Genomic DNA, 15,379 nt, shown 5'->3' with positions numbered 1-15,379 from the left:
GAAGGCTTACTACATGCCAACCCTTAGTATCGAGGGCTTTCCCTGCAGTACTTTATTTATTCCTCAAACCGGTACTTTGAGGTTTCTACTGTTTGCCACATTTTATAAATAAAGAAGCTGAAACTCAGAGAGGAAAGGTAATTTGCTCAAGGTCACCCAGTTCAAATAAGCAGAATTGAGATTCAAACTCAAATCTGTCTGATCCCAGAACACTCTGCTACACAGCCTCCCTTATTGGGAGCTTTCAGAGTGAAATGAATTGAATTTGTCAGTTTTCGACTTTTAAATACCAAACTTCCCAAGCAGTCTAATTGCTACTCTTCGGACTAAGAAGAAATGACTATTTAAAAGAAGCAGCGGGCAGGAGGGCAAGAGAAAAGGGTTTTATTATCTCTATTGGTAAAGGAAGAGATGTAATCCTGAAAAAAAAAATAACATGAAATGGAAACTATCATATAAATTTGCAGTGGGCTTAGGTTGATGAAATTGCAAAGGAATGAAGAGAAGATAAAGGAGTAATGAAAAAAAGCGCTGAAGATTTTCTAAAAGGGAAAGAAAAGATCAGAAGTCACTGAAGGCAGTTGGAAGTTGGCTGAATTGAAGGCAGGGTACCTATCTATCTTGACATATGGAAAGAGGCTAATGAGGTTCCAAAGTAACAACCAGAGATCTGTGTTCATGTTCCCATCAGCCTGGGTGGGGTTTAGGTGAGGAGCAGGCTCTGGACCAGACTTCTGGGTTTGAATTCTTTTCCCTGACTTTCTGGCTGTGTGACCCTGGACAAATTACTTAACCTCTCTGGCTTCAGTTTCCTCATCCGAACAATGGCTATCATAACAGCGTCAATCTTGTTGTGAGAGGAAGTAAAATGTTTAGTGAGGTGCCAGGCATTTAGTAAGAACTCACAGAAAGTTAGCTATTGTTGTTATTACCATAAGCATCACGCTCATATAATGCAAGAAATACGAGATTGTAAGTCAGTAAAAAGGCTTGAAGAAACAAACGGGATGGAAGTCAGGAGAGAAGTTCACCTGCAGCCAAGAAGTAAAGGGCGATTTTCTCTTGCCCGCTACTGAGCATCAGGAGGAAATGCCAGATGTGGGGAAAGGCTGGATGGTGGAGGGTGAGCTCAAACCTAGCAAGAGATTGAGGTCTGGATGGATTTAATGGAGTATGAGAAATTGTTTCTGTAAAATATATGCTCTGATGGAAGCTCTGGTGGCAAAGGTTCTTCTGGTGAGCTCCACAGGGCTGGGGAATCGGAGATTAGCCAACATATGGAAGAAGTGAGTCTGGGGCAGAGAGAGAAAGCAAGCTCTGGGTTATTCGTCTTTGGGCGCCAGTAGTCACGGAAAGCACACTGGGAGGGGAGGGAGTTTTTTAATAAGCACATCTTCTTTTGTTATCTCATTCTCCCTCCCCCAACTATGAATCTATTTTCCATTCATTCGTTACATCAAGAGACAGACCACAGTTAAGTTGAATGCAGCAAAGATTAATAAGGTACTTATAAATGAGTGAGTGGTCATCTGCTTTTTCAGCCACCATTTATTTATCACTTTCTTGATGTCAGGGTCTGGTTAGGTGCTGGAGTCACAGGATGTTCCCAGATACGAGCCTTCATTTCTAGAGCTTTACTGTGTTGTGTCATGGTTCTCAGCCATCAGAATGACGTACATAAAATTCAGAAATCACAGATGTCCAGGATCTATCTCAGACCTACAGATTCTCCTGCAGTGGAATTAGGCGAGTGTATTTTTCCACCATGGCATGTGTCACTTTTATGTTCACGTCAACCTTGAAAGACTGGAGAGAGAAACTTCCAGTTTATAGATAAGGAAGTTGAAGCTCAGAAAGGTTAGGATGATAAGTGAGGTCACATAGCTGGCAAGGGCAGAGCTGGAACTCAGACACAGAGCTACTGAATTTATAGTCCCAAGGCCCTTCCTCTTGGCCATGACCACTCTCCCAGGTATGCATCAATGAAAATCTGTGCCTTAAGTCTATGCCGGTAAAAGGATCTGAGGGTGTAGGTAAACATGCATGAAACCCTTGCCTACCCCCAAAAATGCTCAAAAAGCATTGGTAAGTCCTACCCAAGGTTCAGGGACTTGTATTTAAAGTGGACAGAACCCTATAAATGTTACAACCTGGCTCATTGTGGATTTCCTCCAATGTGGATAATTCAGTGTCCACTGCACAAAGCTCTCCCATATTACAGTTACCATCACATAACCCCAGTCCCGGGCTCCAGAAACACTGCCTCCTTGTATTTGTCTCTGCAGCCTAGGGATGACAGTGGCCGCCTGCTGTTGCTAATCCCTAAGTTACCTTCTTTGGTGTCTCAGCTTTTTCATCACCTGCATAGACAATTTCCTGCATCAAATCCCCTCCTTATTCCAGGTTAGATCCTGTTACACAGATGAAGAAACCAAGGTTCAGAGAAGTTAGGTAACTCAGCCAATATAATACAATAATTCTTGACAGAGTTACTATTCTGAACCGTAAGTTTCTGATTCCAGAGCTTAAGCTCTTAATCACTGATTTATATTTAAGGCGGTTAGTGAAGTTCCTGGTGCCCAAAGCCAGGTGGTGATGGCGATGGAGATATGATGACGACAGTGATTACGATGATGATGGTGCTGATGTGGATGCTGACGGTAGTGGTGGCGGTGATCTTGGTGATCACCATGTTTGACAACTGTTGTATGTCCTGTGGGATAGATGTGCAGATACAGTGTCCTGGTTGTCACACAGATGTCTCTGATTGTGTTACAGGCCTTCACCTACCACCACATCCAAGAAATCATGGTCCAGCTTCTTCGCACGGTGAACCGGACAGTCATCACGATGGGGCGGGATCACATTCTGATTGTGAGTAGATCTTTTCCTCTTGTCAAGCATTTCAAACTGGGGTCAAGGAATGAATTTTCTGGAACACCAGGTCTCGTCAAACACTCAGCACCAATCGTTGCTTTGTTTTGGACTATATGGGTCAGATTTTTCCTGCGTGGGTTGGGAGAACATGAGAGTTAACTCAAGTTGCTGAAATAAAATTAGACTTAGAACTTGTCTACCAGGATGAGTGTACCAGATGAGTTGCGCCTCTCTGAGCCTCAACTTCCTCATCTATGAATGGTGGAAGGTTCTCTCACCAGAGAGAAGCCTTTTGTAAGTAAGGCATGTCCAACCATGTCACTCCTTTGCTTAAACTCACTGGTGGTTTTCCATCTCTGCTTGGCTTCTCTTTCCCTCAGGTCTGAGGGCTTGTGCCCTCCTGTTAATCAGATCTTGGCTTAGGTGCCATCTAATCAGAGAGGCTTACCTGCCCTGACTGCCCTGTCTATAATACCGCACACCCCTCCATCCTCTTTCAATTTCTACGCCCTTCTCCTTCATGTTTCTTAGTACTTATCACCATATGAGTGAGATATATATCTATATCTATCTGTATAGCTATATAATTTATATAGCTATACAGATAGATACAGATATAGATATCTATAGATTATATAGATATATAGATAGATATAGATATATATTCCTTTATTTATTTGTTTATTGGCTGGCTCTCCTTGTAAGAATATGAGCTCCAGACTGAAAGGATTTTTGTCTATTTTGTTTGTTTGTATCTCTGGACCCTACAGCAGTACCTGGCATATAGTAAGTACTTGATAAATACTTGTTGAACGAATGAATGAAAGAATGAGTGACTGAATGAGTGAAGGAAAGAATGAAGTGTACCAGGCAGGGACTCTAAAGTTTAATGAAGACAAGTACTACTCAACTTTGATTGACCGACACCATGTGGGATTAGCCATACAGATGCTAGAACTCCCAACTTCTCGAGAGAAGCTAAAAATCCCCATACTTCATGTGAAATTTCCTGATGTTTAAGTGTTGGCAGCTAACTAAAAAATATTTATAAACATTTTATGATCCTCAAACAGCTGGGTTCAGCTCTCAGAAAGCCAGTTTGGGATGTCTGCTTTAAACTGGTACAGTATGAGCCGGTTTGGGGATGTTGATGTCAATAACTATAGTCCTGCTTCATGGTTACAGAACTTAACATGCTGAGTGTTTATTCTAACAGTAGCTTGGCAAGGATTTGATCTCTAGAAGCAGCCAGGTGTAACCATCTTCTTTATACCCATTTGGTTCTGTCTCCTCATGTCAGTGTATGGTTCCTTACTGTATATTATGTACATTTAAAGGAGTGGTGACGTCCTCAGAGGGCACCAGCAGTGCTGGGTACTCCTGCCTGACTGATGCAGAGAGCCATGTAGATCATTCTCTGTTGTTTGTCTTACTGTCCTTCCACCTTAAAAGCATCACCATTTCTTACACAGTTATAATCTTCCATATCTGCAGTTCCCATAATGCACCTTAAATAAACACTTTATGACCTCCCTAATGTTTATTCCTTCTCTTTGGAGCCAGACCTAAAGATGGTCATCCATCCATTTGGCTCATTCCATCTATAGCAGGCTCTTCACGCTCTGTCTCTCCTTCAGAACAGTGATTCTTTAAAACAGTGCCTGGATCATAGAAAGCGCCAAATAACTGGTGTCTATTATTATTATCTTCCTTTCTCTCTGGTACAGTGTGTCTCTCTGTCCCTTTGCGTTATCGACATAGTCAGGTGAGCATAGTTTGGCCCTCTTTCACACTGAGACTTTTATCTGATGCTCTGTCCTGGTTGCTGGCCCTTCCACTGCACACTGCTCACTGCTGGCCTGTTCATCTTTGCCAGGAAACTCCCCTACTCCAGAATGTTCAGCGGCTCCCCACTGTCTACCAAATTAAGGCGTAAATGCACTAGTCTGGCCATTCGTAGCTTCTGTGATCTGGCCATAACCAAAATTTATAGCCTTTTCATCTACTTTTCTCCAAATATCCAGCCAAAATGGATGTCTGCATATTGCCTAAACATGCCTGGCACTTTTTCACTTTCATGCTGCTTTCTTTGTCTGGAATTCCTTTATGTGCCATCTTAATCTGTTGAAATCCTATCTAGTCTTCAAGGTCCAGCACAAATACACTCCCTTTTAAAGCTCTCCGAATCTCACCGACCAGTTGAGGTCTCCCCATCTCTTCTAAATCACATGACTGTCTCATCTTCTTTTTTTTTTTTAACAGTTTCATTGAGATATAATTTAAATACTTTAAAATTTAACCATAATAAGCATTCAGTTCGATGAGTTTTTATAATGTATACAGTGTGCAACCATAGCCAAGATTCAGTTTAGAGCACTTTTTTCACCTCCAGAAGTTCTGTCTGCAGTCCCTCTCCGTCCCACTCCTACCCCTCCAGCCCCACCCCAGCTAGGTCAGCAGCCACTAATCTACTTTCTGTCTCTATAGATTTGCCTTTTCTGGAGGTTTCGTGTAAGGGAAATCAGACAATTTGAGGCCCTTTGTAGCTGGCTTTTTTCTGTAGCATAATGTTTTTGAGGTTCATCCATATTTTAGGATGTTTCAGTACTTAATTCCTTTTAATTGCTGAATAGTATTACACTGTATGAATATATCGCATTTTGTTTATTCATTTTCAGTTGGTAGGTACTTGAATTGTTTCCGATTTTTGGCCGTTGTGAATAATGCTGCTATGAACATTCACATGCACATTTTGTGTGAACATATTCTAATTTCTCTTGGGTAGAAACATAGGAGTGGAATTGCTTGGGCCTATGGGAAGTGTATGTCTAACTTTAGAGGAAGCTGCCAAACTGTTTTCCACTGTGTTTGTACCGTTTTACTTTCCCACCAACAGTGTATGAGTGTTCTGTGTTTATCTACATCCTCACCAACACTTGGTATTGTCAGTCTTTTGGATTATAACAATTCTAGTGGATTCATAACAATTCTAGTGGCATCTCATTGTGGTTTTAATTTGCATTTCCCTGATGACTAATGATGTTGAACATCTTTCCATGTGCTCTGCCTCTTTTTTAAGTCATTTTTATCTGTGAACTTGACATACATAGCTTCTCTCTTGTACCATAAGGTTTAGACCTATCTGTAAAATGGGGGTAATAACAGACCTTCCTCATAGAGTTGCTGTGAGAATTAAATGTAATACTACATGAGAAGCATTTGCATATGTGTTTCTTCTACGTAATATTCATGTGTTTATTCATTCAGTATTTTCTGAGAAACTTTTATATACTCAGCGCAAAGGCTCAGAATTGAGTTAGACGTGGGTCTGTGCCCACAAGAAAACCATGACCTCCAATGGGATGCCTCTGAAGTACCTCAAACTCACTGTATCCCAAACCCAACGCATCACCAGCCCCCTGGAGCCTACTCCACACTCCCTGCGTTCACGATCTCAGCTTAACGGTACTGACATCCTAGAACTGAGGAGCTGCCCTTGACCCCTTCCTCTCACTCGCCCACTGCTGCTTCCAACCACCTGCTAAGTCCTGCTGTTTTCAGCACATCTGACCTCAGTGCCTCCCCACCTGGCTCCCCAGTTTGCTTTCAGAGTCCCTGTACACGATCAGTCATCAGGCTTGCCACACTTAGTCCCTTGCAAGGTGATTTTCTGATTTTTGTGCTCATGCCCCCTACATTCTGTGGACCCCCTTGAGGGCAGGGATCACATTTACTCATTCTTTTATCCTTATCACCCAGAGGGTGCCTGGCTTCCTGTGGATACTCAATAAATGCTTGTTGAGCGAATGAATGAGTGAAATACTCCCTGAAAATGTGGTGCTGTACCATACCTTCATATTTTTGTACATGCTTTTCCCTCAGTTTAGATTGCTTTTCCTTCTTCAAGGAACACTTTTTCTAAATACCGGGAACCCACATCTCAGGGAGTGTGGGAGAAGTGTAAGGAATTGCCTGCTCAGACTTTCCCTGCCCCCTGGGCTGATTCCAGGAGCCTTGCAGACGTTCTCAGTTGCAAGCTGTGTCCTTAGTCTCAATGACTCTTGGGTTTGCTGCTGTAATTACAATGATAAGAGTGCTGAGTGGGGAGTACTAGAGGTATGTAACAAGCATGCCTCACTAGGAGCAGGGATGTTCCTGAACTAGAAGGAAGAAACAAACAGGTCTTTCCTAAGATTTGGCTTCATTTTCATAAAATGGGCCTTTCCAGCAATTCTTAGACTAGAACTAGCTCATCTAAATTAAAGAAAATGATGTTGGAAAGTAATTACTCAGAGGTCAGGGGTCCCTGTCTTAGTGCTGAAGGCCCCAATTTCATCTCAAATTGAAATCTGGCAAGGAGGAGAGATTCCCATTCCAACCATCACTTTTAATTTTCCAGATATGATTTTTATTGGTTAGTTTCATTACTCTGGAATATTAAACAGTCAATATTTACGGCAAACACCAGACATGTCTAGTTCTTCTGAAATCCAGAGAAGGCCTGATTGGGTATGTAGGGCTGGTTGTTCTTGTGTCATTATGTGGGATGAAATAGTGACTTTTTTTCTTATTTGTAGGAGTAGAAATGTTGTGATAAAATATATTAAAATTACAGGTACCATCGGGCTAGGATGGATTGATTCTTGTGCATAGCACATTGTAATTATCATTTGCTGGAAATAGCCATTCCTGATTTTTTCTGTAGATCGTCTGCCTGAACAATGAAGTGTTGGTGGTGACAAATGAGCAGAAGGAAAGTTTACAAAAACATAAAGCAAAAAACTTTTTACAGGACTGCTGCCCTCTTCCTTTCTTTGCCAGAGTCTAATCTATCAGATAAATGTTTGTTTACTTAAATGACCAAGGATTTTTGACTCTCATGATGAGAAAGGCAGCATGGTTTGGTAAAGGACATTTTGGATAAGGGAGAGCTGGCGAAAGTTTCCACACTCTAGACCTTGGTTTCTTCTGTGTAATGAACTGTATCATTTTTGAGATCTTTGTCATGTATGTAAGTTTTCTAATTTGGCCAATGCCCATTCTCTTTCCCTGCCTCCCAAGGTCCTGAGTCAGGGACAGAAAATAGATTTCACTTTATGTGCCAACTCTGGCGGGTTCTCAATGGCTGCCTGTTGCACTGTGTTGAGAAAGATTCCGGGGCTACATCTTGGCTCGGTGGAAAGAAGTGCTGAATTGATTAGTGATGTCTGTCATAAGCATAGGATTGGAAAACAGTGATGTATGCAAGATTCTTGCAAATATTATGTATTGACTGAAGTTATTGGTGTTTTTTTGGCCCAATCCAAACACTCTTGTAAAACCAATATTCCCTTTCACATATTTTTGGTTCCTTTAAGAAGGTAGTGGTGTCCGAGCAGACACGTAATGGAAAAAGCCAGTAATCTGAGAGTTTGCATTTTTACCAGGGAATGGTTTCTATGTGCTACAGTCATATTTTATCAAATGTAAGATGCACCATGATTTTATGTTCACATTACAAAGAGAATATGCTACCAATTAAACTGCAACACAGTGGTTTATTATTGCACTGGTTGTACTCTTCAGAGATTGTTAAAAAATAAAAAAGTAAGTCTGGCTGAAAATCCCTGTTGTATGATAGAGCTCATCTTTGAGTCCTCACAGGTAAGTGTCATCCTCTCCCGTTGTTCAGGAGAATAGACTGACTGAGCTTCAGAGGATGGAAGCATCCTGGCCGAAGTCACCCGGCTAGTAGCAAGATGGACTGTGAACCCAGGGACGTCTGATATCAGACCGTGTGTACTTTGTGCTGTCCCATAGGTCTCAGAGTGTGGGGGGAAACGTCCAAGCTTGCTTGCACAGGTGAGGGGGGTTGTCAGGGAACCCCTCCCTGGCCAATGAATCCTGCTGCTGCCTGCTCTAGAGAAGGCCATCCCCTGCCTCTGGCCTCCCTGGCGCTGGGGATGGACAGTCCCACAGGGAGAATCAGGGAACCTAAGCACTGCCAGAAGTTCTTGGAAGGGAAACAAACTGGTAATTTTGCTGAAATTGGGATCTAGCTTTTATTTCACGTAGTTAAAATAAGCCTCTGGGTGATACGTTTTGGGCCTAATTACCCCAGTTTTCACAGAGGAGTCTATTGAGTGATTAAATAAAAGTAAATGCAGTTGGCACGAGGCCAGCTCCAGAATTTCAGAGCCATTTATTCGAAAAGGAAAAAAAACACGTGGGAATCACCCCACCCTCCATTGCTTCACCTCATAATAGCACTGAAGACTCCAGAAAATGCCTGAGTCATCAGAGAGCCAGGGTTTCAAAGCTCTGACTTCACTTCCCGAATGACAAATAGCCCACCTGCATGACCACTCTCTGTCACTGTGAGCGCAAAGACTCAGGAGGCCTCTGCAGGGGCCACAGCGAGACAGTGACAACCCCACCCACACCCAGCCCCATCCCAGGGAGAGCACGTGTGAGGACAGTCTAGGACACGAGGAGGTGGGGTTCCCAGCCGGAAGTGGTCGGTTGACGTCTGACCTTCACTACGTGACTGAACACCTTGTTCAGAAAACAGTGTTTACACTAAAGCTATCACTTACTGAGCAAATATCCTGCTTTCAGGCAGAAGGCTAAGTACGATATGTGTTTGACATCACTTAACCTGCATCAGGTACTCATATTTTACATATGAGATAACAAGCACAGGAAGGTTATGTAACTTGCCTATAATCACACAGCTTGTTCGTGGAAGAGCTGGAATTTGAACCCAAGCAGTGCCATAGCTAGAGTCCCTGTTTTTAAATAGCATATTATGCACTCCTGCACTATTAATACCTTAAATTACTATTTAGGCATCAAGTATTTTAAAGATAATAATGAGCACCTTAAACCCAGCTATTGCCCTGCCTAGACTGTGGAATCTAACGGGATGACCTGTATAGTAACTTTCAGAAACCTATAAGATGGCGTAGAATTTTGGTGGTTTTATGATGACAGTGATATCTTTAGGATCAAGCTCCTCATTTCTGGTAATTGAACCATAACAACCCATGAAATCTGAAGAACTTTCTGTCTACTTGAATGCTGGTGCTTATGAGATAGCAGGTTTTACAGAAGACGACACAGCTAGAATGGAGACATGGAGATTCTAAAGGGTTCCGGAAGGAGAGGTAGTCTCCTCCTTCCACATCCAGCTCATCTCCGGGTTCTGTTTGTTCTAGATCTAAAGGCCTCCATCCAAGCACTTCTCATTACCATCGATGCCACTAGCCTGTGTCTGGCCATGACCATCTGTCACTGGTGCCCTGCTACATCTTCTGATAAGACACACTGCCTCCACTCTCGTCCCTTTCTAATTCTTCACACTGTGGCCAACACGGTCTTTTAAAGTAGCACTTTCTTGGAGATAAAGCATCAGTGGCCCCACAGTGGTCAAGGATGAAGGCCCAGCTGCTCACCATGGCTTTCAGGGTACCCGGTCTAGAGCTGCATCTTCTCCCAGTGTCCCTTACCTCCCACACTTGTGCCAACTCAAGGGAACTGCTCTGCTGGTCCCAGAATGCCCTTTTTCCCCTCTGCGTCCTCCTGCACACCATTCCGTCTGTCTAGGACATACCCCTCCTAACTTTCTTTCCAAGACCTTCCACCTTGCAAACACCTCTTCCTCCTTCATGTCTTGACCCACATTCCACTCAACCAAGTTGGGACCCCTCTGCTCTCTTCAACCTTGTGTACTCATCATACTGTCATGAGAACATCCTTCCTAGCAACTTCAGAACAATGCCTGTCTTCATCACTCCTGCGTTTCTAAGGACACAGTGGTTCCCTGGCATGCAGGATGATCTCAATGAACACCTGCTGAAGGAATGAAAGATTTCTGCTGTCTATTTTATTTACATACAACCCATCATTCTTTTCCTTAACATGTTAATAAGTGTTACTTGCATTACCCTTATACAGGTGTTACTGTTATTACCCTTGTGATATGATTAAGCTAGGAGACTAAGGGAGGAAAAGAATTGTTATTGAATACCCAGACCAAATGGAAAGGAATGGGGGGAGAATGTATTCATACTCTTCAGAGGATGCATATGTCAATAATAATGTCAGTTAACATTTCCAGAGTGTTTGTTGTGTGGCAGAGATGGAACTTTGGGGATATGGTCACATTTAATCTGTGAGGTTGACAAATATTATGATCCCCTCTCAGAGAGGAAACAGTAGTCAGAAGGCTTAAGCTCCTTGTCCAGCATCACACACCTGGGAAGGAGGAAGCTAGAGTCCATACCCAAATCTACAGAGTTTGAAGCTGACATCTTAAGCATTTCACTATACATATCTGGGAAATTGTTTTCCTGAGATGAAATTAATTAGAGAAAATTCCTGAGAGAGAGAGAGAGAAGAGTAAATATGTGTGTATGTTTGTGTAGTAGAGGGGGGTCAGGTTAGGAGAGAAAATAAACATTATACAAGAGACCTGAAATTCCAGTTGGTAACCGAAAGATGGCATAATGAGCTTGGGGTAGCTTCGTTGCTGCTTGATATGGTCGTGTGGATGGCGCTTATAGCCAGTGAGTGGGGAAGCTTTGCTTTAATGAGGGTTTCGGTAATTGTATATCAAGGAATTCTTGGCCTAAAATATATATGCAAAAAGTGGATTAGTATCTCAACTTCCAAGGAACCCATAGCATATATGGGCAGAAGTCAGTGATCAAGGTAGATTTTGCAGAAGTGGGTCTAGTCCTTGAATGACATGAACAGTTTGACTAGGTAGAGAGGAAGGGTTCAGGGGTTGTAAGAGGGAGCAGCATTTCTTGCCTTATGTCCATCTCCTGGTCGGTGAAACCTCTCATTCCTGAAGATCATCTTTCTTCAGTGACCTCACTGTCCTTTGTCCATTTTTCCATTACGGCATTACCCTGTCATCGTGGAATTTTCTCTTTACCTACCTAGGTTTCACAGTGGAGTAAGATCCTTGAGGAAAGGGACCTGGGAGGTTCCTGTCCATCGACCCAGGGCACGGCACGTAGCAGGCGCTCATCCAAGCTACGGGAGTGAGTGGAAAGAACAGAACTAATTGAAAGCACAAATCACTGTGTAGCTTTAAAAGAATTCTGATTTTAAAAAATCAGATGAGAGAAGATTTATTTCATGCTAGGCTTTCCCTTAAGGATCTTTTTTTTTTTAAATATAAAATTCCCAAATACTTTACTAGCCCTGTGTGGTAGCATCCTTTTAGACAAATCAAAGTTTGAGAGCTGGAGCATAAAAAAGCCAGCTTCATCTCCAGACCTTCCTTTTGTTCCATGATGAGTCACAGAGATGGGAATTATGAGGTTCCTAAATTTTTTAAAATAGCCACCGCATTCTCCCTAGTCCACCTAATCGAGCAGACCTCTGCTACAAGGAAAGAGAGCGCTCCTAGATAATAAACATGCTGCTGCTGTGCCAGTTTCACACGTGGCTCAATAACATGTGCCTTGTGGTTCTTCAGGGGAGGTGAGCTCAGACTCTAGAGAAGCTGGGGCCTCCACTGGCCACCCAGGGGCTGCTGTTGTTAGCACCCAGAGAGGGAGAGGCAGAGACGGAGTTTGGGTATCGTACAGTTAGTACTAGGAGATGCGTGACCAGTGCGTCCTATCCTAATGAAATTGCCTCCAAATATCTCAGTGCCTTTTGGCTTCTGTTAGTGGAGCTGGACAGAGCTGACTTTGAACAAGTAACTTTAAGTGTGTCTTAAAGGTTAGACTCCACTGTATCTTCTGTCCTGTTTCCTGGTGCTAGAAGAGATGCCAGTCTTTTCTTGTCCTTGGTGGACTTCGGAAACTTTATTTATTTATTTTTAACATCTTTATTGGAGTATAATTGCTTTACAATGGTGTGTTAGTTTCTGCTGTATAACAAAGTGAACCAGCTATACGTATACATATATCCCCATATCTCCTCCCTCTGGCGTCTGTCTCCCATTTAGGCACTGATGAGCATCCTCACTCCCAGCATTTCTTTCTAAGGGCTGTGGGGGCTGGGGCACAAGGTATGGAGTTCGAAAGGATTTTACTGGCTGGGAACTGGTCCTCTTTTTCTCAAGGGGTGAGGTGACGTTATTCCATAACTAGGAAGTCTCTTTACTTCACAGTTCTGCTCCTCAGTTTCCATGTCTGTAAAATGGGGCTAGTAATGGTTATTACTTGTCAGTTCCACGGTGAGGACTGGGTAAAAACCTATGGGTAAGGCTCGCAGCACGGAGTTTAACACATAGCAGACCCTTGGTAAATAAGAGCCACTATTTTCCCCCTTCAGTGCTACAGTCTTCTCCCTACTTTGACACAAGTGTTATGAGTCAGATTACAAGTTATTTTATGGCGTGACTTGGGATAGCACCTGGGTTTGTGCATTATTATTAAGCTGTTGCTACAGCTGGGCTGTAAATAAAGCACCCCCCCCCCACCCCCCGAGATGAAACCAACCACCAGATGTCTGCCACAAAGGCTTGAATCCCAGACAGGAAGGAGAAATCCCATCCAGAGGCTCCTTCCCTGGGAATGCGGAGGGACTGGCGCTGCCCACAGAGAAAAAACCCTGTTGGGACAACGGCGAATGAAACAGGCTTCCCTGCAGGTCTCCGTCCCTGTCGTCCGTGCCAGGGCACTGGCCTTCTCAGTGACTCAAGGGAATCAATTCTGTCAAATGATCCTTCAAAATCAGAACCCACTTTTGTAGATTCATGCTACATTCATAAGTGATGCATTTGTGTCGCCATTAAATATTTATGATAATTTTTTAATAACATGAGGATATTCTAGGACTTAAATATGGAGAAGGATTATAGAAATATAACAACAACAATAAGAAAGCAATCATGGGGCCCTGAAGGTCAAAGAGGGGAAGAAATGTGGCCCCGCACCAGAGGCTCTGGATCTCTCAGAGGTCAGACCCAGGGACCTTGTATGGAAGCTAAAATAATGTTGGTATCATCTGCTTAAAGGACACATGATTTGTACATTTCTGTAGTTTTACTCTTTCTAAAATGATTCAGCTTTCCTTTTATAATCAGGAAAAAAAAAACCCTCAAACACTATTTCTTTAAAAATAGGAATTAATGAGATAGTCAAACTTACTGAAGCATTTTCATGTATATAATTCCACTTTTCTTCTAACTAGCCTGTGAAGCCAGAAAGGCAGATGGTTTCATTCTGAAGACAGAGGTGGGGGGTGGAGGTGAAGGTACTTGTTCAAAACTGTGCAGAAAATCGGGGGCTGAAGTCAGGACTCCTGGTCTTGTTCTGGTCTGTCTCTCCGCCCTGGATTGTTTTTCCTCTTAATGCGTCCATCTCCATATTTTCTCCCAATTCGTTCAACAAGCACGTGAAGCATTTACGGCATCTCAGGCAATGTGATAAACACTTCGAGGGTCCCAGGGATGCAGATTACAATTCCTATCCCCCAGGACTTTGCTTCCTGGTGGAGATGAGTGTGAGGGGTTGACAAAAGAAATGCCAGGATAATATAAGCAGCAGTCTGGTCAAAGCACCATGAGTACTTGGAGGACGATGGAGTGACTAATCCCATGGCAGGAGCAGGGAATGATCAGAAAAAGTTGCAGAGAGGAGTTGACATTTAAATTGCAACTTGATGTCTGGCATAGGAGTGAAGAGCCCAAGCTCTCATGTTTGGCAGACCTTGCAAGAACTCCAGCCTTCACCATCTCATACTTGTGGACTTGGACAAATTACTTATCTCCCTCCAAGCCTCGATTATTCTTCTGGGAAATAGGGGTCATCATTAGCTACCTTGTGGTAATTTTTTGTGGAAAATATAAGATAATGGAAGCAAAACATTTGATAATAGCCCATTGTAACTTCAAGAAACCGGAGCCTTTATTATCCTGATTATTAGTAATATGGCTACTATTCATTTATTCCCCCAAACGAAAATTATTTTCCATGGTAAATAGGTAATGGAACAGTGTCCCAGGTAGAAGGAACAGCGTGTGCTAAGCCACTGATATGTAATGTACTCTTGACGTTTTAGGAGGTGGCAAGGAGATGGTACAGGGGAAAGTGGAATGGTAGGAAGTTAGGCTGCACGTACTAGGTTGGAATTGGATTGCAAGGAACCTTGTTGCTATGGGAGGAATTTTATGCCCTGGATGGTGGTGGGCACAGTTAGAAAAGCTTGGAATGGCATGGCCAGATATACATCTTAGAGCGATCCCCAGGTAGCTGCGAGGAAGCTGGATCCAAGGGAGCTGGAAAACTGTAAGGAAAGTAGACTCTGAAGGCCAGTGCAGTGGTCCACACGGAACAGACAAGGGCTCATAATGTTGAAGTCTTTAGCTTAATTAAACAAAGACTTCCTGGACTTAAGACTTTACAAGGGGAGGAAAGAAGTTCCTACTCTCATGACATGTTACGTAGAGTTGGGAAACAGGGAGAAAACTAGAAACAGCTATAATTCAAGACAGGTAATCATCATAAGAGAATAACAAGGACAGCATTAAGAGGGTCAGAAAGAGGGGGGGCATGCT

At 42.9% G+C, this 15,379-nt stretch overlaps 1 protein-coding gene across 1 annotated transcript in view; it reads left to right on the top strand.

Annotated features, from left to right (window-relative positions):
* The window catches only part of DOCK2 (dedicator of cytokinesis 2), a 425,439-nt gene that overhangs the window by 177,083 nt on the left and 232,977 nt on the right, over nucleotides 1–15,379 (top strand). The window contains exon 27 of the mRNA XM_082456398.1: nucleotides 2,779–2,874. Within this exon, the coding sequence (XP_082312524.1) occupies nucleotides 2,779–2,874 (96 nt within the window). The remainder of the gene's footprint in view (nucleotides 1–2,778; nucleotides 2,875–15,379) is intronic.

Source organism: Balaenoptera physalus (assembly GCF_965194825.1).
Source record: "Balaenoptera physalus genome assembly, chromosome: 3".
NCBI lineage: Eukaryota > Metazoa > Chordata > Mammalia > Artiodactyla > Balaenopteridae > Balaenoptera > Balaenoptera physalus.
This window is presented reverse-complemented; position numbering and strand designations above follow the sequence as displayed.